The sequence below is a fragment of the Squalius cephalus genome (assembly GCF_949319135.1).
Source record: "Squalius cephalus genome assembly, chromosome: 2".
Lineage (NCBI taxonomy): Eukaryota > Metazoa > Chordata > Actinopteri > Cypriniformes > Leuciscidae > Squalius > Squalius cephalus.
The window spans coordinates 63,987,014-64,014,144 of record NC_137123.1 but is presented as its reverse complement, the minus strand read 5'-3'; the positions used below and the strand labels follow the sequence as shown (position 1 = coordinate 64,014,144).

Genomic DNA, 27,131 nt, shown 5'->3' with positions numbered 1-27,131 from the left:
TATGGGGGGTATGGGCGGCGCCATCTTGGAAAATCTTGGGAAATCCTAACCCCGCCCACCTTCTGGCCAATCCATATATGGGTACAGGACGCAGCGCGCGTCACTCAGCTCGCTCTGCTACTCCGTTATCTCTGTGTATGTTTCAGGCAACGAAATATGTTATAAAACACCATACTAACTCTTTTCGTTTTCATTTAAAGAAATCTTAAACATTAAAGCCACACAAATGTGGTTCAGGCAACGCGTATTGATTATATTCACTGCATACAACGTTTGCCTATTTATAACAAAACGAAATATCAAACTAACCCTGCCTCTTTTCGTTTTAAATATAATATAAAAATATTAAACATTTTAATATGGTCCAGGCAATATGTGCATTTGTACTAAACAACAGATGTTGCAGTAAACAACATTACAGATCATCTTCGTTGTATTAACATTTAAAATGACACAACTCAACCCAGTCTCTTTTTGTTAAATTTCAGTTTTATCATTATTAGCCATTGTATAAGTAAAAGGTACAAGAAGCTATACAAATAAAGCAAACAATTCAGTCAAACTCTAGTCTAACGTTAACCATACAACGGTAAAGTTAAATACTTATAAACTTATGAAACTTCCCCTCAGCCAAAACGATTGGCCAGGGAACAAATTATAGATTCACGAGACCAAAGATCGCCCGTTAGATATACACAAGACGAATCATATCTCATGTTTAACCACTACAGAGACGCCAGAGTCCGCGGCAAACCTCAGAACAACTAGCCGAGGAAAGGTTGCTCCAGGCGGGGTACATGAGCGCCGAGCGCCCGGTGATCGCCTGGATCTCACAACTGGATAAAATTTTCATAAATCTTTAAATAAACCACAGATTTGAGCTTTAAACAACTACATTCTCGCCTGAAAAACTCTTAAAACTACATTTCATGATACAGAAACAGTAGTATTATATTTCAACTGTGTAAAAAAATGGCGCTTCTTATGTTGTCATTCTCCTTGGCGCAGCCCATGCTCGTTATCAGCTGTCAATCAAACTGTCACTCAAAGTTAACCATGCCCTTATTTGGCATACATTTTATATCTAAATACGATCTAAACTAATTCACTACCCTCGCCGTTGTCAGGCACTCGGAACCTATCGAAAAATACAATAAAAGTCCATGGGACCAACCTGTAAAAACATGAATTTATGCTGTGAAAACGGACATTTAACATGGGGGCTATGGACATTTGCTCCCTTTTGGGACCTTCCCCTAGCGGATATACGATGTATTGCAGTTTTTCGCACTTCCGGGTAGGCTTCATTTTGCGGATTAGAATGTTGCCGCTTGCCACAAATGCTGGTCTTGCACTAGCTGTGATGCGCCACACATTACGTTGAAAGGTCAAGCGGGACGTAGGCGAAAGTACCATCCAATATTTACAAAGCGAACGTGCAAAGACTAAATCAAACGGGATTTACTAAATAAATAAATAAAAGTAAAACAACTATGTCAGACTATTGTGAAGTTGGAGGAGAAATTGAGATGGAGTTTTTCCCCCTATCCTACATTTCTGAACAGAAACACGCGTGACCTTTCAACCTGAAACGTAATGTGTATCGCATCACAGCTAGTGCAAGACATGCGTTTGTGGTTATAAAGTATATACATTTTTATTTTGGCTTGCCCTACTGTAGTCCACTATATGGAGAAACATCCTGGAATGAACTAATCCTTTAAGACATGGTGCAATATCAATTACAGGAAATAAAAATGCATGCTATATGAACATAATAGGCGTAGTATATTGTGCACTAGAGGAATGTTGTGCACTTACTCAAAGTTTGAATGCATCATCTCCTGTTTCAGGCACGATATTCGCCTATGGACAGACGTCATCCGGAAAGACCTACTCCATGATGGGAAGCGAGCATAACCCTGGAGTGATTCCCCTCGCCATGGCCGACGTCTTCACAACTATTAAAAATGTAAGTGTCGGCGAATCTTCCTTTTGCCAGGGTTCGTACGAAGTGCTTGACGTACTTGAATTTGACTTTTTGAAATGTAAGTCCTGGAAAACCCATGAAAACAGCCATTTTTATGAAAAGTGCTTGAATTATTGAAAGACAATATATGTGAAATTGTGAAAAGCCCATCTGATATAGATATAGAGACACTTCGCATGACTATGAGTGTGATATTGCTCATATAAATATCCTAGTATATGATACAGCTTTTATTCTTCATGTCAATCATATATTCATGAGAAAAATAATCAGTTTGAATAAGGAAACTAACTTTGTCATTGTATCCTTTCAAAGGTGAAAGTTACTAGTCATTGCTTGTGCTGCACTTTATCTGTACAATTTTGTTTTATGTTTATTTTCATTTGTCTATTTACCTTTTTTTTTTTTTTTTTTTTTTTTTCATTTCAAAGACATTGTTTGATAAGTGAGATCTCTGATTGTAGTTCTTGAAACCCAAAGGTAGTGTTTTAAAAGTCCAGTTTTACCACGAGTTTTGAGATCTGAGCCGGTGTACAGTGCTCACGCTTCAGCTTTTCCTCACAAATGACAGCTTTGTCTTTTTGGGGCGAATCATTGTAGTTGAAGGGTAGTTAATTTCAGTATGTCTGTCTTGTACATTTGTTAATGGTTCATTAACCAAGGCCTTTTCTTGCAGTGAGCATTTAATAGCTTTATTTCTTTGCGTCTTTTTCCAGTTTCCACAGAAGGAGTTTCTCCTGCGCGTGAGTTACATGGAGATCTACAACGAGACGGTCACAGATCTGCTCTGCGACAGCTGGAAGAGACGGCCTCTGGAGATCCGGGAAGGGAACTACGTGAGTGTTTGGTTGGACTCGTACAGCAGATGCGAGTGTAGTTTCAGATCTTAAAGGGGTAATTCAACCAAAAATGAATATTACCCATGATTTACTCTCCCTCAAGTCATCCTAGGTGTATATGGCATTCTTCTTTCAGTTGAATACAATCAGAGTTATATTAAAAAATGTCCTTCCAAGCTTTATAATGGCAGTGAATGGCTGTTTCTGTTTTGAAGTCCATAAAAGTGCATCTGTCCATTAGGGGTGTCAAAATTAATCGTTTCTACGATGCATCGCGATGCAGACAAGGACGATTCGGTATCGGTTCAGTAACAGACCATAACCGATTATAATGTACTGACGCTTTTCTGATGTCATTTGTCGCGTATGTGCTTTGTCGCTAATCGTAATCGAACCGAACCGTGAGAAGTGTCGGTTCACACCCCTACTATCCATCATAAAAGTGCATCTATACATATGCATATCATGGACAGATGCACTTTTATGATGGACAGATGCACTTTTATGATGGACAGATGCACTTTTATGCACTTTTATGATGATAGATGCACTTTTATGATGGATAGATGCACTTTTATGATGATAGATGCACTTTTATGATGGATAGATGCACTTTTATGATGGACAGATGCACTTTTATGATGGATAGATGCACTTTTATGATGGATAGATGCACTTTTATGATGGACAGATGCACTTTTATGATGGATAGATGCACTTTTATGGACTTCAAAACAGAAACAGCCATTCACTGCCATTATAAAGCTTGGACGAGCCAGGACATATTTTTAATATAACTCTGATTGTATTCAATGTCATATACACCTAGGCCAGCTTCAGGGTGAGTAAATCATTAATTTTTGAGTGAACTATCCATCTAACCCTCTGACTGTCCACAGAAAAACGTGTACGTGGCTGATCTGACTGAAGAGCTGGTGACGTCTCCGGAACAAGCCCTGTCCTGGATCACCAAAGGAGAAAGTAAAGCTGCTCTCATTGAATCACTCACTCGCTCGTTCTTTATTCTGCTGTACTGCGGTGCTTATCTCTGATCCTCACTTGATTCACACAGAAAACCGGCATTATGGGAAAACTAAAATGAACCAGCGCAGCAGCCGCTCTCACACCATTTTCCGCATGGTAAGAGGCGATGTGAACTGCAGTGTGTTTGAGGTCTGGTTTATTTGGACTCTTTAAGTTCCTCTGGTTTGTGTTCTCTGTCAGATCCTGGAGAGCCGTGACCGAAGCGATCCGGCGTCTGGGGAAAACGCTGATGGAGCCATCATTGTGTCACATCTGGTGAGTTCAACACAAACACCACCCTTCTGTGTGACTTCATTCACTGACGGCATTCGGATGAGCAACATTTATTACGTTTAGTCAGTGTGTTGTTGTTTCCCGTTTCTGTAGAACTTGGTGGATCTTGCTGGCACTGAACGGGCGAGTCAGACGGGAGCTGAGGGTAATGATTGTGTTTTACTGTTTCTTCTTTTAGTCTTAGTCGGAAAAATTGGCAAACTACCCGATTTCACGGCCGTAGAGAGTCGTAATGATTCGCAAACGACAATGACCATCGGGGTGCAAGAAACGATCATTTTGTGTCATAGTGGACGACAACTGACTTTATAAATGGCGCTTCACAATGTCCCGACATAAAGACTAGCATGTTTAATTTTTTCCCGGTCCTCCATGACCGGTTCTGTCACATCTGTGACCAATAGGAGCACAGAAGCTCTTCCCTACACAGCTTTCAAACATGACGAAACGATGGAGATTATAAATCTGGCACATTTGGTTATGTATACGTCTCTGTGATTGTCTATCCAAGTTTTCTCTAAAGCGAAGGAGAATATGATTTGCTAGTTAAAGCCGTTTCCAGCTCGCACCGGTTGTTGAAGCGTCTCTGTCATGGCAGTCCCTCGAGGAAACATCATCAACGCTGGCGTATAGTTGCCAAATCTCCACGAAACTTCTCTCTTTTTTGGGGCTTTTCTGACAAGACAGCCAGTACAAAACACGCCGCTTCCGTAGCCATCGCTTGGGTACGCTCTTCTTTCTGGAAGTTAATCGCTAGTTCCGCCGCCTTGATGACATCACACGTCGTTAATGAGTGCAAGTGGTGATTGGTTGGGATGTGTTTTATGGTGTGTCTTTTAATCTACACCTTTTACTTATTTATTTATTATTCTCAGGTAGGTAAGGAAAGTCGAATCTGGACAAAACTATAAGCATTCAAAAAGTACTTACAATTTGCTCAGCAGACTTCCCTGTGGTCAGTTCTTGCTTAAGGCTCTTAAATTACTACTCTGGTAGACAATAACTTGCCAATAATATAATAAGTTTTATTAAAGTTAACAAAAGTTATATAAAATTACAATAGTGAAATCACACAATACATTTTCTGTGTAGCCTTAGTAATTGGGTAACATACATCTACTTAAGCAAAAGCATTATTACTACTTAGGTTACATCACTATAAAGCAAATCAAGCATTAATCAAGGCAGTATAATTGCAAAATCATCATCTCCATTAACAGATGCAAGGTGTAGTCTGACGGTTCTAAGAGTCAAAATTGCATAACGGGGACTATCATAACAGTCAGAAATATTGTGTATTTTGAACCTGGCACAAATAGTCATTAAAAAAAACATTGAGTGCAAAAGATTAACACTCGCGCACACACACACACACTTACTCACAGACACACACACTCACTCACATGCACGCACACACACACACTCTTACACAGACAGTGAGTGAAATGAGTGCGAGTCAGTAGCTGTAAGCATTATCGCAAAAATGATACTTCACAATGATTTAAAAAAACTAAACCTTGACAAATCATTTTTGTATAATTCCTAAATAAATATCCAAATGTATATTTTCAAAGCATAAAATCTAGTATTTTCACAGCCGGTAAGTGGCATAGAACTGTTCCTGGTCACAAATGAGCGGATACAGCCAAAGTTTGAGCCTTTTAGGAGAAGCTTAAAATATAACTATTGATTTAATGAACTTGTGTGTTAAAAGCCTTCTCTGGTTTCAGGAGCCCGGCTGAAAGAAGGGTGCAACATAAACCGCAGTTTGTTCATCCTGGGTCAAGTCATTAAGAAGTTATCCGACGAGAGTCAGAAGTGAGTTATTTCGTGACTTTCACCCTGTTTTTGGTGGCAAACCGTAGCAAACAATAATGTCTGGTTTCCGTTCCATCCGGAAGGGGCTTTGTGAACTACAGAGACAGCAAGCTGACCCGAATCCTGCAGAACTCTCTGGGTGGAAATGCCAAAACTGTGATTATTTGCACCATCACGCCAGCCACTGTGGACGAGACCGTCAGCACTTTACAGGTACGGGGACCGTACGCTTCTTCACTGTCCGCTCTGATACGGGGAGATGTGCTTAACTCATCTGTGCTCTTTCTGCCGTTTAAAGTTTGCGAGTGCAGCGAAGCGCATGAAGAACGACCCTCACGTCACGGAGGTCTCTGATGAAGGCGCGCTCTTGAGGAGATACCGCAACGAGATTGTGGAGCTCAGACGCCGTCTGCAAGAGGTAAGTCGAGTCTCCATTTATACTGCGCTTTAACAATATAGTGTTTCACACAGGGTTCCCACGGGTCCTTGAAATCCTTGAAAGTTTGTGAATATAAAAAAAAGATTTCAACGCCCTGGAAAGTTTTTGAAAATAAACATGCATTGATACAGGTCCTTGAAAGTGCTTGAATTTATTTGTGCAAGCAGTTTTCTGTAAAAAATTCCATATTATTCCGCCCGGTCCACTAATGTGTTATTTCGTCAACACTTCGTGACCTATGCATACTAGCTTGCTTGATTTAGCCTACGTTAGTTACACGAATTTACGCGTTACGTTTTTCCCGCGTGAGGTATTTTGTGTTTTACTTTACCATGACATTCACGCGTGCAAAACTGTAACAATGTATCTTACGAGGTAACACGATGTAACCTTGCTCTCACAGGGCTCTAGAGTGACCATGTGCGACCAAATTTTGTAAGGATGCGACTACATTTTTCCTGCGGCACCTAACGTCCTCGCATCCGCTGCCTCTCCACGAACTAAGCGTTCGTTCTCCTTTGATGGAACTCACACTCTTCTCTCACCCGTGCCACAGCTCGCAGGCCTATATAATGTGTATCTTTGTTTAATTGTTTATCTTTTGTTTATCTATTGTTTATCTTTGTTTAATATATATCAAACAAAAATAACCGATAAGAATACAGTTAAAGTACCGGATCGATAAGCAGTATCAGTAAGAGTAGGAATACCGTTGAAACCCTACTCCCCGGTCAATGCTCCGGCAACAGCCCAGACATGGAGCTTCTTCAGCCACCAGTCTGCCCAGTCCCTGGTAAGATGCCACGCCCTGGTCCTTCGTCGGAGATGGCATCCGACTCAGAGACGGAGGTAGAGACTAAAAATAGTTAGTTTGGCAGCTCAGTGAAGCACTTTAAACATTTTTTTTTTTATTTATTTATATACAGTGTAATTGTGCTTCAAATAAAAGTATTTACCTACACCTTATTCTTGTTTAAAATCATTTACATAATGTATATGAATGTGTATATACAGCGTGATATAAAGGTGACCTTGAAATTGTGGCGTTAAAGGTGACGCGAGCCAAGGAAAAATTTGGGTGCACCCCAATATTCTGCTAGTGCACCTAAATAAAAAAAGTTAGGCGCACCAGTGCAACCAAGGCAAAAAGTTAGTCTGGAGCCCTGTCTCACAAAAGGAAAGTCCTTGAAAGGTCCTTGAATTTGAAGTTAACCAAGGTGTGGGAACCCTGTTCACAGCAGCTTTACAGAGATAACAGGAGATTACAGTAACAGAGATTGTTTAGGCTTCACCGCAGATCTAGAATAAAGTTATTGTCCAGATAAAGTTAATTTTGATTGATTCACTACCGTTGCTAAAATGATTAGTTATTAACTCAGGGGCCGCTAACACACACCGTTCTAACAGAAAACTTTTAATGTGTTCTGGCCGCTCATTTACTCAATAGTGTTTAGGGCTCGAGAACGCAAACTTTAAAACAGGATCCAAGGTGCAAAAAAACTTTATCTCCATGTAAACTTCACAAACATGAATCTGTGAAAACGGTAACGGCGTACACATGCATATTATGTACATCACAGGTTTGACAGTCGTCCGGTAATAACACGACCCATCACACGATCTCTTTCCCATCTCCTCTCACAGGTGTCCTCCGTCACTCAAACGACTGAAACCGAGCGGGAGTCGCTGTGTCAGCTTCTGCAAGAGAAAGACCAGCTCCAGAGAGACCAGCAGGACCGCATCAAGAACCTGACCAAGCTGCTAGTTACTTCGTCAAACGTCGCCCTGATCCCGAAGGTAACCCATTTCACCAGTCGTAGTAACGAGGGTTTGTATCGTTTGAATTAACGATTCCTAATTTTGATTCCAATAAGGAAAAAAAAAAAAAAAAACTTGGATATCATTCACATTTAGTCTTAATTCAAAACAATTAATTGTAGCTTAATATCATAAAAATGGCAGCACTGCACTTTTTAAATAAAATATACATAAAAATATAGTTACAAAAGTTATTCTGTCAAGAACCAGTGAATTTTCTGTCTTCTGTTATTTGATTAGTGTTATTATAGAGACTGCTGCAGGAATATTAGTGTTATTATAGAGACGGCTGCAGGAATATTAGTGTTATTATAGAGACGGCTGCAGGAATATTAGTGTTATTATACAGACGGCTGCAGGAATATTAGTGTTATTATAGAGACGGCTGCAGGAATATTAGGCTGCTGTCACTTTAAGAGTTGCTCAATATAGTTACACACGCCTGCACTGAAAACAGCGTTTCGTCTCACGCTTAAATGGTTTAACATCGCTTTGGATGTGTGCACAACACTGAAAACAGCGAGTCGTCTCGCGTTTAAAGTCATATTGAAATGCTCACAAATGAATCGATAAGAGGAATCTAAATTTTATAACAAGTATCCGATTCCTGACCTCAAGTATTTTTTTTTATTCCCTGCCCTAATCGTAACTGCTCAGTGTTCGTGAAGGCCGTGGATCTGATTGTTGCATTTAAACGCACAGGTTCCCAAGCGGAGAGTGACGTGGGGTGGCAATCTGCTGAGATCTGCGCATCTGCTGGAGGAAGATCTCGGCTCCACTGACATGAGCTTCGCTGAGCCGTACGTCAAGAAGAGGAGAGCCGACTGCTCTCTGCCTGAAGAGGGAGAGGGTACGAGTCTGAACACTTGAGGAAGTTACTTGCATTTGAAGATTATTCTGCAGTCGCAGTGAAGCACGTAAATGTCATTTTCAGAATGAAGGCTTGGCCGAAAAACCTTAATATGGTCAGTGCCACACCAGAGACTGAAGACAAAACCATTCTTCTTCAGACACCGCTCCAAATTATTTAAAAGAATGTTCTTAATCATCATAAATGTTTTGATTCTTTTAGTTCTTTTTGTTTCTTGTATAAAACTTCAGCTTTTCGGTCATTTTTGACAGTTTTCCTCAATCTGAGTAATTCAAAACTTTTGTCCTTTAAATATACAAGTTGAACAATAAATTACTACTTAAAGTTAGGATAACCTTCAACTTCTTAAATCCCTCGTCTTAAAAGAAGATTATTCATTTTCTTTGCCTTATATCAAATTAATTGTTATAATTAAGCATATGATGGCAATGCAAACCAACTGGTCCATCTTAATGACGCTGAATTCCAGTCAAGCCAATAGATTGAACATTCTGTGAAGATTTTTGTGGCCGTCACTAGATAAAGGTTCATGAGGCGTTTGCTCAGTTGTGGTGTTTTGTGTCCAGATATGGATGAGTTCGACAGCCGCTTTGACTTCACTGCCTTGGATGAACCCAACATGGACATGGAGATGAGCAGCATCACGGCCCGCAGCTCGGAGGGGTGAGGACGCATCTTCAATATCAACACTGCTTTTACACTCTAATGGGGTGTTTAAATCGGCTTGAATTGTTTGCCTAGTTTTGCTTACTGCTAAAAGTTTTCATAATCGTGATAAGCCAACTCGATGTAAGTGTGATTTCATGTAAACTGCGATTAATCGGTCCGCTCTAGCAGCAGTGCTCACATGCTCTCCTCTGTGTTCAGGAGTAATTTCCTCGACTCTCCCCGGGCGAACGAGCTGGCGCTGAAGGTGGCGTCTCTGGAGCGTCAGCTGGACGCCGAGACTCAGAGCAAACGCAGAGCAGAGGAGATGAGCGCTGAGCTCCAGCTGGAGGTGTCTGAGCTGAAGAACAAGCTGGAGGCTCGACCCACGCCGCCAGAACAGGACCAGGCCCTCTCTGAGCTGGAGGAGCTGCGGCGTCGACTGGAGACGCAGATTCAGGAGAGGCGGAGAGCAGAGGAGATGAGCGCTGAGCTCCAGCTGGAGGTGTCTGAACTGAAGAACAAGCTGGAGACTCGACCCACGCCGCCAGAACAGGAGCAGACCCTCTCTGAGCTCGAGACTCGATCCACGCCGTCACAACAGGACCAGGCCCTCTCTGAGCTGGAGGAGCTGCGGCGTCGACTGGAGACGCAGGTTCAGGAGAGGCAGAGAGCCGAGGAGAAGAGCGTCGCACTGGAGCTGAAGCTGGCAGAGCTGGAGAAGCCTTCAGAAGCCCTCCTGCGCTCACAGGTACAACCCGAGCTCTAGTCCCCACAATGCACTTCTGTTTTCTGCGTATTAGGGATGTGGCGGTGAGAATATTTTCCCACCGGTATCAACGGCGGGGGGGTTTAAATCGCTAATTTGAAGGCAAAAGTAAAATGCGTGCCAGTTCGGGGGTGGATTGCTTGAATGGTGAGTTCATTAGGCTATTATTCTTGATGCAAAACACAACAACAAAACAGTACAATGACAAATTCGCTTTGCTTTGACACCAAGTATTCCGCCATCATCTTGTCAGTCAGCTCCTCACCCTCGTGATTAATGAAATCTGACTCCTGTGGATCTGTGCTGCGACTCATGTTCAGCTCACAATTTATTAAATAGACACTAAAATTAAAAACTGAACGTGTCTGTTCTCTAACCCCCCTACTGCAGTGATGTTTTCTCTTTATTATTAATTAAAATGTGTTTTGTGTGTGTGTTCAGCTGAAGAGAGATCTGGAAGAGGCCATTCAGCTCTGTGAGACTGTTGGGTTTGAGAAAGTGAGTAAACATCATGCAATTCTTTTTTTTTTGTCTTGTTGAATCTTCTTTTTCCTTTAGAAATGCATCATATGTTGGGTATCATTTGAATTTGAACAATTCCGATTCTTATCGATTCCTAATTTCAATTCCAATAAGGTAACAAAACAAAACTTGGATATCATTCACATTTATGCTAAGTCTTATTGCAAAACATTTAATCGTAGATGAATATCATGAACAAAATGAGAACCGAGTATCTGATTCCAGAATTGGAATCGACTTTTGATTCCCAACCCTTATCATATGACAGGGTTCTGATGCCATGTTTGAACCCTGCTAATAAATAAACATCTTTTTATTTATTTTGTAAAGGATGCTGTTATAGCTGAGCGAGACCTGGTCAAACACACGCTCGATCAGCTGACCCAAGACCTGGAGAGTGTGAAGGCAGAGAAGGACTCGCTTCAGAAAGACAAAGACGCCCTGCAGAAGGACATCGAGGAGAGGAGAGATGCAGACGAGTTCGAGAAACTAGAGGAGGAGAGCAAGAGAGAGTACGAGGTGATCAGAGCGTCACGTCAAAGCTGTATCATCACATACAGTAGGGGTGTCACAATATATCACCGTACAAAAATGCATCAATATGTATCGTGGACAGTGACAATATATTTATTGTGTATAGTTCACATAGAATAGTGAGTTTTAGTGTCAGTACTAGGGGTGTGACAGTTAGTATATAACCGTGAGACCGACGGTTATAGTTGAACACCGTCATTAGATCTCCATAACCGCCAAAACCGTGTTATTAAAATATTTTTTACAAACATTTTTTATCATAGAGAATGTTTAAACACTAATTAAAAACAATTGTTAACAGTCTGTGTCATTAATAGTCTACGTCGTTTCCAATTGTATTTGATTCTTTGCCAAGTACCAACGCAAGTTTTGTTTTGTAAATCGTCAGACATGATTTTTACCACTTCATTAAGTTTTGCTTTGTAGAAAGCCTTTCTTTAAAGCGAATTTCATTTTGTATAAATTGTATATTAATTTTAATAAATGTTTCATCAACCAATTGCATGTATTTAATAAATAAAAACCAAATATAGTAGACAATATAATAACCGTGACATGGAGGCGCCGGTGCGCCGCGTTCACTTGCATTGCATTGTGAACTAGAGCGCATCTCATCGTAAATGAATGAAACTCAGCGTAGGCCTATGCCTCATACATTAGCATTAAATATCTTTGCTGCATCCTTTCTAGAACAGACAAGGGCTTTCTTGCATCAGCAGAGCATTGCATCGTCCATAGACCGCAAAACAATCAGCGGATGACGGGCGGGTCAGCTTTGAAATTTGGTCAAAAAAACGCTGGTGCGGATGAGTTATGTGATGCGGTTGCGGGTGAAATAATACCCCATCCGCGTATCTCTATCGATAACAACATTGAACACTACACAAATATATATATTTTTTTTTAATTTAGCGATCAAATAACTACCGTAAAACTTCAAATAATAGCCGAGTCCCAAATAGACGCCTGTCTCTTTTAAACGCCCGGTGTGACGACAGGTTTGGGTAAATAAACGCCGGTCTCAAATAGAGGCCTGGTCTGTTTTTTTTGTTTCGGTTTGTATTTAAACTTCTAAAACCTGTCAGATCATCTTTTTAAACCAGTTTTATGGTGCAGATTGCGCACGCAAGAGAGCCGTGCGCATCTGGGCGGGAGCTGTTAGTGCAAGCAAGGCGGAGAGGGAGAAGTGGACGGGAGCGACGAGGAGGAATTCGCCAATGAACTTGTAGTTGAGGTGTATCGCGGTGAAGATGATAGTAATGAATGTTTTTTTTTATGCTGCCAATAATCTCGCACACAAGACGAGAAGCGCCACGCTGTGTCAATGACAACTCGAGGTATTATGATATTATCTATTCATTCAGTTAACGGACGCTCTGAGGTAAAGTGTTCAGACTGCAGACTTAGCAACGATTGTATTTAATTGTACAGTACAATCATAACATAGTACAGTACAGACATTATATTAACTCCATAATGTCCTTAAACAAAAATATTGCTGGCCATAAACTGAGCAAGTGCGCGACCGGTGTGTGATAACGTTACCTCGAGTTGTCCTAGACGTGACACGACGCAATATAATGTAATTCTTACATTAACTGATTTGTTAAACACATTCGAATTATAAATAAAATGTAATATAATGTGGTAAACTCTTACTGTCATGCTTTCTGTCTGTCAGCCTAAATTCTATGGATATGCTACACTCAATGAACAACATCAACTCTGAATTAAAGGCCTGTCTCTTATAGACGCCTGTCTCAAATACAAGCCGGTGCAGTTCGGCGATTTGGGAAAATAAAAGCCCGGGCTATTATTTGAAGTTTTACGGTAATCAGTGTCTGATCGTTTATTCAAACTAAGTTGTCCTATAACAGACGAACGTCGCAACGCGCCGTCCCCCCCCCCCGTCCCCCGACGACCAATTCTGAAACCGGCACACCCCTAGTCAGTACTACATTATATTCAACATTATATATAGTAATTGAATGTATAATAAATGTAATGTGGGAATATATGTGTGTGTGTCCTGATAATGCTAAATGTCTGATGTTACCAAGTGTCCTACATTGTTTTAAATATATCTAGTCAGTGACAGTATAAGCATATTCATCTAAAATAATTCAGTATTTTCAGCTTCAGAATCATGAATATTGTTATTCTGGTGTCTCTGTTGTCCTGTGCTCTGAGTTTCAGCACGAAGTCCAAGAATATTCATTTACACACACAATGTAATATCAAATTTAGCATTTTAATCAACAGTACATTTTTTTGTAGTCTTTTATCATATGACTTGGAGTATCGCAATAATCTCATATCGTGAGTTCAGAATCGTGATATGTATCGAATCGTGACACGAGGGTCTCGTTACACCCCAGCGTACAGCGGTCATGATCTCGTTGACATGTTCTCTGTCTCCACACAGAGAGAACTAGAGACTGAGAACTCCAGACTGAAGCAGGATCTACAGCGATCTGAGGAAATGATCCAGCAGCTGAAGGTCTGATCACATTCTCTTTCTCTTTCATTTGCTTTCGAAGACCAAACGTGTGAATGTCCATATGAACTCTGTTCTCCACAGGCTGATCTGGCGATGATGTCATCCGAGCTTCAGAAGAAGACCGACCTGAGCACCGAGCTTCAGAGACTTGTACGTCACGAGTCGCTGAACTATTAGTTAGTGGTCGTCTGATGAGGGTTTTCAGTGGGAACTTTGATGGTTTACACAGTATTTATTAACACTATTTTGCACAATTCTTCCACTATACGTTGACGAGTGTCGGCTAGGGCTGTGTGATTAATCAAAATTAGACCTAAATGTGGCTTATTGTAACTATCAAATCACAAAGACTGCCATTTAAGTAAGTGAATAATTGCTGTTCATTAACACATGAGCAGCTAATGAGTTTTGAAACTTTCTAATAGTCACTTATATGGTCACTTATAATAATAACTTATAAAATTATCTGGTTTCACTTAAATACATTTTTGTACAGCAATACATTTTAATTTGATTTATTTTATAGCCATATATATATATACATATGTACATATATGTACATACACACACACACACACACACACACACACACACACACACACACACACACACACACACACACACACACACACACACAATATAGGCCAGATTGTGCAGCCCAAACAAGTTTTTTTTTTCTCTTAAACATATTTTGATTAGTCAAAATGGGAAATCAAAGATCTAATTATAGATCGATTATTAGAAACGGTAACTCTGCTTTCCTGCTGCTACAAATGCCCTGTATTATGCGTCTCATATTCATTTATGCTATATTGTAATCTGCAGAGCGACAAGGATCTTGTGCATGAAGTGACGTGTCTGAGGCGCTCTCTAGATGATGCAGAGACTATTAGTTTGGAGACTAAGAAGGAATGGGCCTTCCTGCGGAGCGAGAACATCTGCCTCAAAGAGAGAGACGTGAGTAGAGCTGTGTGTGTGTGTGTGTGTTATGAGTAGGGGTGTAACATTATATTGTGTCTCAATATATCACATTACAAAAATGCATCAGTGTGTATCATGGATACTGACAATATATATTATATATAGTTCACATAAAATAAAATTCACGTTTTCAAAGTTTTAGTGTCAGTACTACATTAAACTACTATATATAATGTTGAATATAATGTATAAAAATGCAATGGAATATGTGTGTGTCCTGATAATGCCAAATGTCTGGTGTTACCAGTAAAAAGTGTCCTACATTATTTTAAATATATCAGTGACAGTGTAAGCATATTCATCTAGAATAATTCAGTATTTTCAGCTTCAGAATCATGAATATTGTTATTCTGGTGTCTCTATTGTCCTGTGCTCTGAGTTTCAGCACAAAGTCCAAGAATATTCATTTACACACACAATGTAATATCAAATGTAGCATCTTAATCAACTGTAAAAAAAATTAACCTTTTATCATATGTCTTGGAGTATCGCAATAATATTGTGAGTTCAGTTTCGGGATATGTATTGAATCGTGACGAGGGTGTCGTTACACCCCTAGTTCTGAGGCGTGTTTAATGTGAGTCATGTGACTTGGCTCAGGTGACCCTGACCACAGACTATGAGAAGATGGAGGCTGTGGTGAAGACGCTTCAGGACAAGCTGGAGCTGGAGAAATCTCGCTTCAAGAAGATGGAAACAGATCTTCAGAAAGAACTAATGGGAGCCTTCGATGAGAACACCAAACTGACGGCTCTGCTGGACGGGAAAGTGCCGAAAAGTAGGTGCAGAACCGCTGAAGAACGTGCAAGAGGGACTGTGTGTTTCAAAACTGACTGCGTTTACGGTCTACATTCATTCAGTTTAAGGCGAATTGAAACCTCACAGGGATAGTTCGTCATTCCAAACCCATAAGACTTTCATTTATCTTCGAAACAAATGTAGATTATTTTATTTTTATAATCTCTCATATTTTTGTCCATCCATTAAAACTTTCCACGCTTCAAAAGGCACAAAGATATTGTCAAAAATAATCCATGAGAATGAAGAGGTTTAATTAATTTCTTCTGAAGAGATGCAATCACTTTATATGATGAATACATTTAACTTGGGCTTTTATTCATATGTTAACAATGATCAACATGCTTATCAAATAACTGTGGCGCTTCATGTGTATCATACTTGTGCATCAGAAGACTTGGATTAAACTGCTCACATTCATATGGGTTACTTGTATGAAGCTTGAACATGTTGATCTGAATGTCAATAGATGGACAAAAAAATAACACTAATTAAAAATAATTTGTTTTCTGAAGATGAACGACAGTCATACATGTTTAAAATGACATGAGGGAGATTAAATGATGACAGGATTCATTTTTGAGGACCTATTCCTTTAAGGTTTAACACACTGGTGCAGTGTTTACATTAATGTACATTAACACATGCAGTGTTTACATTAATGTAATGTAATGCTCATTTAAGTAATTTGTTTGATGTTCACCCTCCTTTTCCCTCCTTTTCCCCCCTTCACAGATCTGACCGATAATCTCGTGTTGGAGAAAACGGTGTGTGACTTGCGTAAGGATCTCGATCAGAGTCTCGAGAGGGAGCGATGTCTGCAGAGCAAGACTGAGGAGTTCGAGACGCTCTCTGCTAAAGTGGAGGAGTTACAGAGACAGGTTAGAGAAACCGGCTCTTGGTTTAAGCCGGGTTCACACTGTGCGATTTTGGCCGTCTAAGACAAATTTAGCAAATCCTAAAAGAATCCTGATCCTATAGGCTAAAATCTGAAGTCTTTGATCGTTAGTTTGACATGTTCACGATAGTCATTTCATGACCGTTGCGATAAAATTTGACCTCAGACGAAATTCTGGCAGTCAGAAGATTTGACTCTCAGTCCTGCAGTGATTCTCCTACGACCACAGTCACATTATCTTCGTTTTTCAAGACAAGTCGTGACAAATGAACGGTAGAGATTTATTTGTAGCCACTATTTTAATCCCGCGTGTAATGTAGCTCACATCACCGAACGTGTCATTGATCGATGATGTAAAACCCTGGACAACTTTACTTGCGTGCGTACCGTCGTACAGTGTGACATTAATGACATCTGAGATCTTACAGCGAGGATCATGCTCGTACAGTCTGACAAGCAACAATTGTAAAGGGCGATTATAAATCACGCAGTGCATCCGGCTTTTGCTAGTTTTTGCATCTACATGTCTAAATCTCCTCCTTTATGGTTCATTCCCAGGTGTGTGTCCTGTCAGAAGAGCTGTGTTCTGTGAGAGCGGAGCGAGACGCTCTGAGAGCCGCTCAGTCCAGCGTGACAGCAGAAGAGGATCAGACGTCCGAGTCTGCGGATCCGCTGCTGAAGATGGAGAGCGATCTGGTGGAGGCTCAGCTGAAGGAAGCAGAACTGACCCGCCAGCTCACAGAGACCTCAGAGCGACTCCAGAACATCCAGACGGAGAGACACACACTGCTGGCGGCACTGGAGGAGGCCACGCAGAAGGTGCGCGCACTTTACACGACACACACTCCCACCAACCACCAGACGGAGTGTTTAACCCTGTTTTATCCTGTCAGTCGCTGCAGTTGAGCTCAGAGCTGGAGTGTGTGTGCGGCGAGAGAGACGCGCTTCTGTCGGAGAAGATGGAGCGAGCTCAGAGTGAGCCGGATGAGATGGAGAACCTGCGACGCACCATCATCTCTCAAACTGAAGAGCGAGAGCAGATGCAGGAGATCCTACAGGCCCTGAGAGACGAGAGGGACCAGCTCAAGAGCGACATGGAGGAAAACGTGGAGATGGTGAGCGCACACGACTGCCGCCAGGTCACATGATGATCTCGCTCGGCAACAGACCCTTTAACCCTGTGCATCCATTTAAGAAAGTTACACAGGTCCGTAGTGGACAAAAATGTCTGTCAAAAGACTGTCATAATGTTAAGCTTGAGAGCACAGACTTAAATTGGGTCTCATTTTAAAGAAGACCTGTGGCAGATTAGTGTTGAAGTAAAAAAAGGGAAACCAAAAAAAGTTATAGATGTATATCATAACATGTTGAACTCTAAAACTGCTAGAAAATCTTAAATCTAAAGAAGTTATTACAAATTTGAGGTTGATATCTAAAAAAAGTGAGCTTTCTGTAAGATTTAGGCGTAGTACCAGATCTCCCCAATACACGCAGCAAAACTCCAAAAGAGTTTCTCTCAAATATTACAAACACACACACACAAATGTTCATTACACACATTCAAACCATACTGACATCCATACACACACACACACACACACACACACACACACACACACACACACACACACACACACACACAATTATAGCTGCATAATCTATCAAATTGGCTCTATTTTGGCCATCAAATTGCATAAGCAGAAAACAGGAATAAAACGAGTATTTGCTTTATAGGCCAAACCTGAAAAAATGGCACATCTGGAATGCAACAGTAAAAATTGAAATTGAGCCTGGCCAGTAGAATGAAAGCCCATTTACAAAGATTGCATCATTTTATAGTTAAATGGCCCTGGGATTAAAAATTGCTGTTTTAATGGGTTTCAATGGCGACATTTGTTCAACAGGTCCTGAGAGGAACTATGTTTTTGTACCTAGTTCAAAAAGTATTTTTTTTTTTAAAGGAAATTGGCATGAAATAAAAATACACACCTGTGCCAAGATTCATGTAGTTGGCATTAACACAGGCAAAAAGAAAGAAAAAAACTGAAAAAGATGAAAATGTCTGTAAGGTCGCACTTTATTCACCCTTTGCTTTATTCTCTGCAGATGATTGAGACTCAAGCAGAACTGAGGGATGCTCAGGAGAAGGTGAAGGACCTGCAGGGAGAAATACACAATCTGAGGTCACAGAGAGTTCAGACGCTCGACCAACATCAGGACCAGACGAGCCAAGATCATCAGGTACTTGTAAATTACAGCTCTTGAGATTTCAGTCTTTTTTATTATCTTTGGCTTCCAGCGATTATGAAAAGATGATAATGGAGATAAAACGTTTATTGAGCTGCGTTCTGTTTCCCAATGATTTGTATTTCCTTCACAGCAGTGTGATTTTCATTATTCCCTAAAAGTCCAGACTTTAACATGCAAATCAGTTAAATGTGAGTGTCGTAAATATGCGGTCTAATGCAGGACGTGCTTGATTTTAAAAAGTTAATTTTCCTAAAATCCACACACACCTGATCTGAGTGTTGAAGCGTGTCGTGTGTGTCATGTGTGTGTATTCAGATGAAGCAGCTGACCGAAGAAGAGCGACTGCTGTCTGAGAGATCTGACCATCATGAGCCGTCTGAGGTGATGGAGAAGATGACAGCAGATCTCGCATCTATGACGGAGGAGAGAGACCAGCTTCAGGAGAGCCTACAGCAGATGAAGACACTTCTGGAGGAGAAGACTGAGATGGTGAGAGAGTTAGCCTCACTCAACTACACTACAGCTAACACGAGTTCATTAAAAGGGTCATCCTCCAGGTCACGTTTCACACAAGGCCACGAGAAATGGCACTGCAGATGCTGTTGAAATGTCTGTAATGCAAGTTGATTGGAAGTGGATTCAGATTCAACCTTATTGTCATTGTACAGAGCCAGTGAAACACCGTTAGCCTCTGACCTGAAGTGCGGACGGTAAATATAAGTGTTCTGTTGTAGATGCTGCAGGTCCAGTCCGAGTTACAGCGTTTGAATCCAGAACCACATGACTCCAGCGAGGAGAACAACGCTCCGCTTCAGCAGGTTTGTGACTGACTTCTGTTCGACATGATGTGAGTTTCTGGCTTGCGTAGTTGAGGACATTTAATTTAATATTCAACAATATTATTGATCTCCTGCACTGACACCATTATATGAGAACTGAACTGAGCTGGACGATGACATCAGTTTTCTCCAGAGCGGCTATATATATATATAAATGAACTAAATTAATCACTTTTCTACAACAGAAATGAACCATCACTGAACTTGCTTAAGCTGGACTGTGACGCTGTTTTCTTCTAGAAACAAACTTTGTTGCATTATTTTCCTGTTATCTCTGTAAAGCTGCTTTGAAACACTCTGTGCTGTAAAAAGCGCTGTATAAATAAAGATGAGTTGACTGTAGAGTTTGTGTGGGTTAATCTGATGCTGTGACATGTTCTACAGATCCAGACACTGAAGAAAGAGCTTGAGACTTTATTAGAGGAGAGGAACCAGCTGACGTTGGGACTTCAGGAGACATCTGAACAGGTGGAGATCTGAAACTCAGAATTATATGAAATTAATATAGACATCCCTAGCTGTACGTGACACATGTGAATAAACGTGCTGTTTCCCAGGTGTGTGTCCTGTCAGAAGAGCTGTGTTCTGTGAGAGCGGAGCGAGACGCTCTGAGAGCCGCTCAGTCCAGCGTGACAGCAGAAGAGGATCAGACGTCCGAGTCTGCGGATCCGCTGCTGAAGATGGAGAGCGATCTGGTGGAGGCTCAGCTGAAGGAAGCAGAACTGACCCGCCAGCTCACAGAGACCTCAGAGCGACTCCAGAACATCCAGACGGAGAGACACACACTGCTGGCGGCACTGGAGGAGGCCACGCAGAAGGTGCGCGCACTTTACACGACACACACACTCCCACCAGCCACCAGACGGAGTGTTTAACCCTGTTTTATCCTGTCAGTCGCTGCAGTTGAGCTCAGAGCTGGAGTGTGTGTGCGGCGAGAGAGACGCGCTTCTGTCGGAGAAGATGGAGCGAGCTCAGAGTGAGCCGGATGAGATGGAGAACCTGCGACGCACCATCATCTCTCAAACTGAAGAGCGAGAGCAGATGCAGGAGATCCTACAGGCCCTGAGAGACGAGAGGGACCAGCTCAAGAGCGACCTCGAAGACAGCAATGGGATGGTAAATACTGACTTCTGCTCATATTATATTAAAGGACAAGTTCGGTATTTTACACTTAAAGCCCTGTTTACAGATCGTTTCTGATGAAATAGAACGGTTAAGATTAAAATGTGGACACATGCTGCTGTCCCGAGAATTTTTGGTTTATTTAGCTTTCCCCCCCACCTACAGAATGGCAGCCTATGGGCACTGGAACAATCCTTCATAAAACGCATGAAACTTTCGTTTACAAAGACATGAAACTCACCGAGTGGTCAGGGGTGTCCACTGATATGCTCACACAAAAATCGCTGCAAAAGATGCTTTCCAACAGGTGTTTTACCATTCGTTGTAAAACTGTGGATCTATTTTTCCAAACGTCTCACACCCGTAGATTCTTCCGTTGAGAGCTTGAATAATAAACACTCCAGCCCAGTTGGTGGCGATAATGCACCTTTGCCAATTGCAAGCAAACCACTGGCATTTAATTGAATACACAGAAGAAGCAGAAGAAGAAGCGGCGGAGTAATACCGTACCTCACACAGCTCGTCCAATACAAGTCAATGGAGTTGGACAAAAACTACGATAAAACCTGTTGGAAAGCATCTTTTGCAGCGATTTTTGTGTGAGCATATCAGTGAACACCCCTGACCACTCGGTGAGTTTCACGTTTTTGTAAACGAAAGTTTAATGCGTTTTATGAAGGATTGTTCCAGTGCCCATAGGCTGCCATTCTGTAGGTGGGGGGGAGAAGGGAAATAAACCTAAAATTCTCGGGACAGCAGCATGTGTCCACATTTTTATCTCAACCATTCTATTTCATCAGAAACGATCTGTAAACAGGGCTTTAAGTGTAAAATACCGAACTTGTCCTTTAATATACAGTTGTCAATATTTGAAGTGGATCAAAGTCCATCTAAGTTGTCCTAAGACAAGAACAGGTATTGTTCAAAATTCATGTATAACTTTGATGAAAGGTTTTGATCCACTACAAATGTTGACTACTGTATGTTAAAGAGGACCTATTATGTTTTTACAAAGTCTTGATGTTGTTTTCAGGCTCTACTTGAACAGGTTTTCCTGCTGTAATGTTGGTTATTCTCCTCATATTCTCCATTGTTGCGGCTCCTCTCTTCCCAGTCTGTCAGTAACGCTCTGTTTACTTCCTGTCTCTATGAAGCCCCTCCTTCTGAACAGCACACTGTGCTCTGATTGGTCGGCTGGAGCAGTGTGTTGTGATTGGTCGAGCGCTTCGAGTGTGTTTGGGAAATGTCCCGCCCCTTACCATAACCGCCAGTTTAACACACTACTAACTAACTCAACCAGGCCCCGCCCCTTTATTCTGTGTATTAATTATTATAATGAGGAATATTGTGACGTGTTTGTTCCCGGAAGAAACTCAAGACTACAATGGAGGCGTTTCAGGAGTTCAGAAACACTGACACTCATATAGAGAAGAGCTGGAGCTTCTTCATGATCACGTAAAGCATAATAGGTCCTCTTTAAAGGTGTGTGTGTGTGTGTGTGTGTGTGTGTGTGTGTGTCAGCTCATGCAGGTTCAGCAGGAACGCAGCGGCCCAAAGATTGACTCGCATCATGATGACCTCCTCCAGCAGGTGATCTGAACCTTCACACACTCTTGATTTGAGGGCATTAGACACTGATTATCGTGATTTTTATGAGGATTTCTGAATTGTGTGTGACAGATGCAGCAGCTGAAAGAGGAGCTGGAGACTGTGAACGCGGAGAAGAGCCAGCTGAAGTCTGATCTACAGGAGAATGTGGAAATGGTGAGATGAATGAGTTGTGCCGCTGTTTTTCAAAGGAGGATTAAACACTCTGAAATATTTCAATTTAAAATAACTTTTCTATTTAAATATATAGTAAAGTGTAATTTATTCCTGTGATCAAAGCTGAATGTTCAGCATCATTACTCCAGTCTTCAGTGTCACATGATCCTTCAGAAATCACTCTAATATGAGGATTTGATGCTCAAGAAACATTTATGATTATTATCAGTGTTGAAAACAGTTCATATTTCTGTGGAAACCGTTATAGGTTTTATTTTACAGGATTCTTTGATTTGAATCTATTTGAAATAGAATCTTTTGTAACATTATAAATGTCACGTTTGATCAATTTAATGCGTCCTTGATGAATAAAAGCTTTAATTCTAAAAATAAATAAACCTGGACTCGCCCCAAATTTTTTAACGGTAGTGTAAATGGACAGTGAAATAAATGAGTGTCCTTGTTTATGAGTGGAAGTACGTGCACTGGACGCCAATGATGTAATGAGGGTCGTGAACTCTCTGCTACTGATCCGGATGCTGTGACTTCTCCCTAACTTGGGCTCTTTTTGCATTTCTGACTTTAGTAGACCTTATTTCATGTACACTAGTGCTGGGCGGTAGGACCATAAATCCATATCACAGTATTTTTCACAATTATACCAGTTTCATGGTATTTGACGATATTTTTTCCAAGCATGACTGTATGACCCTATTTTACTGTCATGAGTGAATATTGAATCCCACACTAGTATTAATACAGGTTTGCAAGGCTGTTTCCCCGGTAACGGCTCATAAACGCTGCTTTATCAGGAAATATAAAGATATTTAATTGAAAATAACAGTGAAACATTATGAAATATATTAAATATTAAAAATTCATATCATAACAAAAATAAACACGGGTATGAACCGGTAGACCGCCCAGCACTAATTATACATTTCCTTTTTTCATATGCAGACGATTGAAAATCAAGAAGAGCTGAGAGGAGCTCTTGAGAAGGTCAAAGGTCTTCAGAACGCCTTACTAGAGCTGGAGTCTCAGCGGACGCTCATGGAGTCTAAACTCTCTGAGAACACACGTGAGATGGAGATGATGAAGGCCAGCATCACCTCGCTGACGGAGGAGAGAGCCCAGATCCAGCAGGAGCGAGACCAGACGGTACAAACACACCTTTCCATCGCGGGAAAGCTTCTGTGGTGCAGGGTCACACATGAGGTCTCCGTCCGACAGCGACTAGGGCTGTCAGAATGGATGAAAAGCTACATTCGAGTTTCTTTCTTAAATATTAACAGAATTTGAATTATAGAGGATAAAAGTGTCCCCGTTCTCCCATGATCCCCAGCTGGGCGCGGTGAGAGAGGAGCTGCGGTCTGTCCGTGCCGAACGAGAGCGTCTGCTGTTTGAGAAGAGCGAGAGCGATCGAGAGGAGTTGCAGAGCAGCCTGGCCTCCGTCAGTGAGGAGCGAGAGCAGCTCCTGGAGATCCTGAAGCTCAGCCGAGAGGAGAAGAGCCAGCTGAGGAGAGACCTGGAGGAGAAGGACCAGATCGTGAGTCTTGAGGAGTTCAGCTCTTAAAGGGATAGTTCACCCAAAAATTATAATTAGCCCATGATTTACTCTCCCTCATCCTTATGTGTATATGACAATCTTCTTTCAGACGAACACAGAGTTATATTAGAAAATGTCCTGACTCTTCCAAGCTTTATAATGGGAGTCAATTGGTATATTTTTTGGGAAGTCCATCAAAGCGCATCCATCCACAGCCCCAGTTTCTTCTCTCTCATCAGATGCTGCAGCTTCGTGAGGATCTGCTGTCGTCTTCTGAGAGAACCAGAGAGCAGCAGGAGAGGCTAGCGGCGATGGAGGCGGCTGAAGCTAACGTTAGCGCTCTGACTGAAGAGCGAGACCGGCTCCTGGAGGCTCTGCGGGTCATCAGAGACGAGAGAGAGCAGATCCAGAGAGAGCTGGTGGAGAAGAGCGAGATGGTGAGACGCTTCACTTTCCCTTTAGACATTCTGTTGACTATAAGCAAAGACTTTAGATACTCAAAGACTCAAAGTTAAACATGATGATGAGATGATCAGTGTAAGTCCACAACAACTACAGAAATGTCCACTGACAGTTTCTCCGCTGGTTCACAGATGGAGCTGTTGAGGCAAGGGCTTCTGTCCGCGTGTGCCGAGAGAGACCGTCTGATGGCCGAGAGAGACGCTGCATCCAACCAATCCAGCGCCTCCGTCAGTGTGACATCACTGAGTGAGGGAGGAGACCTTCAGGAGATCCTGCAGGGCGTTCGAGAGGTAACACCACATGACTATCGTGTTTCCCCGAGAACTAATGGTTCCCATGGGAAAGTTTTCCTGGTTGCGTTCGCACCGCCAGTAGGAACTCTGAAGTGACGTGAGACACGCTTGTTGAGACTTTTATTTTGACGGCGCTGAGAACGCCAGAGCTCACAGTGCTCACATTCTCCTGTTCATTAGTGTACGATCTAACAGTCCTGTCTAATACATCATTATATAGAACTGTTATACACAGACAGCGATGAAGAGTTATTAGCGTATGCGTGTGTTGATGTTCAGTGTTGCTGAGCAGAAATACATAATCATGTTTCTCTTGATCCCTCAAAGTTGTGTCGGGTTTTCTCCTCAGAGTAAAGATTGAAAGGCTCATTCATCACCTAATAACTCTTCCATTAAGGGTTGGAACTGATTTCTGGGCCATTTTTACCTTTTATAAGGGCAATTTTTATGATTTACCTTATTAAATGTATATAGTGTTTTGTCACAGTAGCTTTATCAATAACAATCTACTGTATTCCGATTTAAGTAATTGCTAAACATAAATTTATGAACAAAAGTCATATTTAGGTGACAGTTTATTTTAGTGTCTTTCTTGCATTTTATAGCTTAAAGTTTATAAACTTTACACCGAAAAAGATGGAAGAGAAGCTGCATCTGACATGGTATTTACGCTTATTTACACGGGCTCCTCAAAGGTGGCATACGTGTATTTGCTATATATATATATATAGTCTGTCGTATATCCGAGTGAAACGCTTCTGGAACAAGAACAAATGTGGGCGGGGCTTGATTGTGTCTCTGGGGAATTGATTGGATGAATTGCATTACAAGAATTGTCCATTTTGATTTCATGAATATTTTCTGTGTGCCTTTCTGAAGGAATGAAGCAGTTTAAGTGTGTTTTCTCACTCTCTCTCTTCAGCTGATCCAGGTCCAAGGAGAGCTCAAACAGAAGAAACATCAGGAGTCTGATCAGATGAGCCAGCTTCAGCAGGTGCGTAACGGTCTGTGTTCTCCACATATTACATGTTGAGTTCTGCGGCAATAGAGAACCGGTTTTTATTTAATTAAACTGGAACCGTGAGCCGTGTTGCAATGAGTCCCCCCTTTCAAACAGCCAATAGCGTTTAGTTTAGCTCACAGACTGACAGCTCCATGGAAGGATACACACAATTTTTAAGAAAAAGCAAAATACTTAAAAACCAATACAACAGAAAGAAAAACTTCCTGTATTTCTAGAAATATAGTAAAATATTTCTATATACAAGAATTAGCAGCAAACCAGGTTTTAAAATTTTATATGAGATGCAATATGTAGAATGACCTATAATATAGAGTATAGATAAATAAAGATTATGGAGGTGGGTGTAAAAGAGAGGGGAGAGAGTTCAGCCGCCTAACAGCCTGGTGAATAAAACTGTTCATGAGTCTAGTGGAACGAGCACGGAGGCTCCGATATCTTCTCCCAGAGGGCAGGAGGCTGAAAAACCTGTGCGCTGGATGGCTGATATCGCCCACAATCATGCTCGCTTTGCGAGTAAGGCGGAGATTGTACATGTCCTGCAGGGAGGGAAGGGAGGCACCAATGATCCTTTCAGCTGTGTTTATTATGCGCTGCAGTGAGTTCCTGTTGTAGTTGGTGCAGCTTCCGCCCCACGCAGCAATACAACTGGTTATGATACTCTCAATGGTGCCTCGGTAGAATGTGCACATGATGGGCGAGGGGGCTCTCGCTCGTTTAAGCTTGCGGAGAAAGTAGAGGCGCTGCTGGGACTTCTTCACCAGTGATACAGTGTTAGTATTCCAAGAGAGGTCTTCACTGATGTGCACCCCCAAGAATTTTGTGCTACTCACTCTCTCTACAGCAGCCCCGTTGATGGTCAGTGGTAGGTGCTGAGTGTGGCCTCTCCGGAAATCGACCACAATTTCCTTGGTCTTGCTGACATTCAGCAGCAGGTTGTTGTCTCTGCACCACGTGGTCAGAATACTAACCTCCTTCCTGTAGTGGGTCTCATCATCCTTGGTGATGAGTCCCACCAGTGTTGTGTCATCCGCAAACTTTACCATGTGATTTGTGCTGTAGGTTGGTGTGCAGTCATGAGTCAGCAAGGTG

The 27,131-nt window shown here is 41.6% G+C and overlaps 1 protein-coding gene across 2 annotated transcripts in view; it reads left to right on the top strand.

Annotated features, from left to right (window-relative positions):
* The window catches only part of cenpe (centromere protein E), a 45,111-nt gene that overhangs the window by 1,801 nt on the left and 16,179 nt on the right, over window positions 1–27,131 (top strand). For both annotated transcript variants that reach the window (XM_079896133.1, XM_079896132.1), the window contains exons 4-38: window positions 1,854–1,972; window positions 2,707–2,826; window positions 3,729–3,810; window positions 3,902–3,969; window positions 4,054–4,128; window positions 4,240–4,291; window positions 5,877–5,964; window positions 6,048–6,177; window positions 6,263–6,382; window positions 8,048–8,200; window positions 8,924–9,071; window positions 9,659–9,755; window positions 9,960–10,488; window positions 10,948–11,004; window positions 11,359–11,547; window positions 13,988–14,062; window positions 14,144–14,212; window positions 14,888–15,019; window positions 15,644–15,821; window positions 16,577–16,722; window positions 17,298–17,558; window positions 17,633–17,854; window positions 18,846–18,980; window positions 19,305–19,478; window positions 19,724–19,807; window positions 20,213–20,296; window positions 20,386–20,646; window positions 20,723–20,944; window positions 22,472–22,540; window positions 22,631–22,714; window positions 23,675–23,875; window positions 24,060–24,263; window positions 24,503–24,700; window positions 24,857–25,015; window positions 25,941–26,012. In XM_079896133.1, coding sequence (XP_079752259.1) covers window positions 1,854–1,972; window positions 2,707–2,826; window positions 3,729–3,810; window positions 3,902–3,969; window positions 4,054–4,128; window positions 4,240–4,291; window positions 5,877–5,964; window positions 6,048–6,177; window positions 6,263–6,382; window positions 8,048–8,200; window positions 8,924–9,071; window positions 9,659–9,755; window positions 9,960–10,488; window positions 10,948–11,004; window positions 11,359–11,547; window positions 13,988–14,062; window positions 14,144–14,212; window positions 14,888–15,019; window positions 15,644–15,821; window positions 16,577–16,722; window positions 17,298–17,558; window positions 17,633–17,854; window positions 18,846–18,980; window positions 19,305–19,478; window positions 19,724–19,807; window positions 20,213–20,296; window positions 20,386–20,646; window positions 20,723–20,944; window positions 22,472–22,540; window positions 22,631–22,714; window positions 23,675–23,875; window positions 24,060–24,263; window positions 24,503–24,700; window positions 24,857–25,015; window positions 25,941–26,012 — 5,057 coding nt within the window. The remainder of the gene's footprint in view (window positions 1–1,853; window positions 1,973–2,706; window positions 2,827–3,728; window positions 3,811–3,901; window positions 3,970–4,053; window positions 4,129–4,239; window positions 4,292–5,876; window positions 5,965–6,047; window positions 6,178–6,262; window positions 6,383–8,047; window positions 8,201–8,923; window positions 9,072–9,658; window positions 9,756–9,959; window positions 10,489–10,947; window positions 11,005–11,358; window positions 11,548–13,987; window positions 14,063–14,143; window positions 14,213–14,887; window positions 15,020–15,643; window positions 15,822–16,576; window positions 16,723–17,297; window positions 17,559–17,632; window positions 17,855–18,845; window positions 18,981–19,304; window positions 19,479–19,723; window positions 19,808–20,212; window positions 20,297–20,385; window positions 20,647–20,722; window positions 20,945–22,471; window positions 22,541–22,630; window positions 22,715–23,674; window positions 23,876–24,059; window positions 24,264–24,502; window positions 24,701–24,856; window positions 25,016–25,940; window positions 26,013–27,131) is intronic.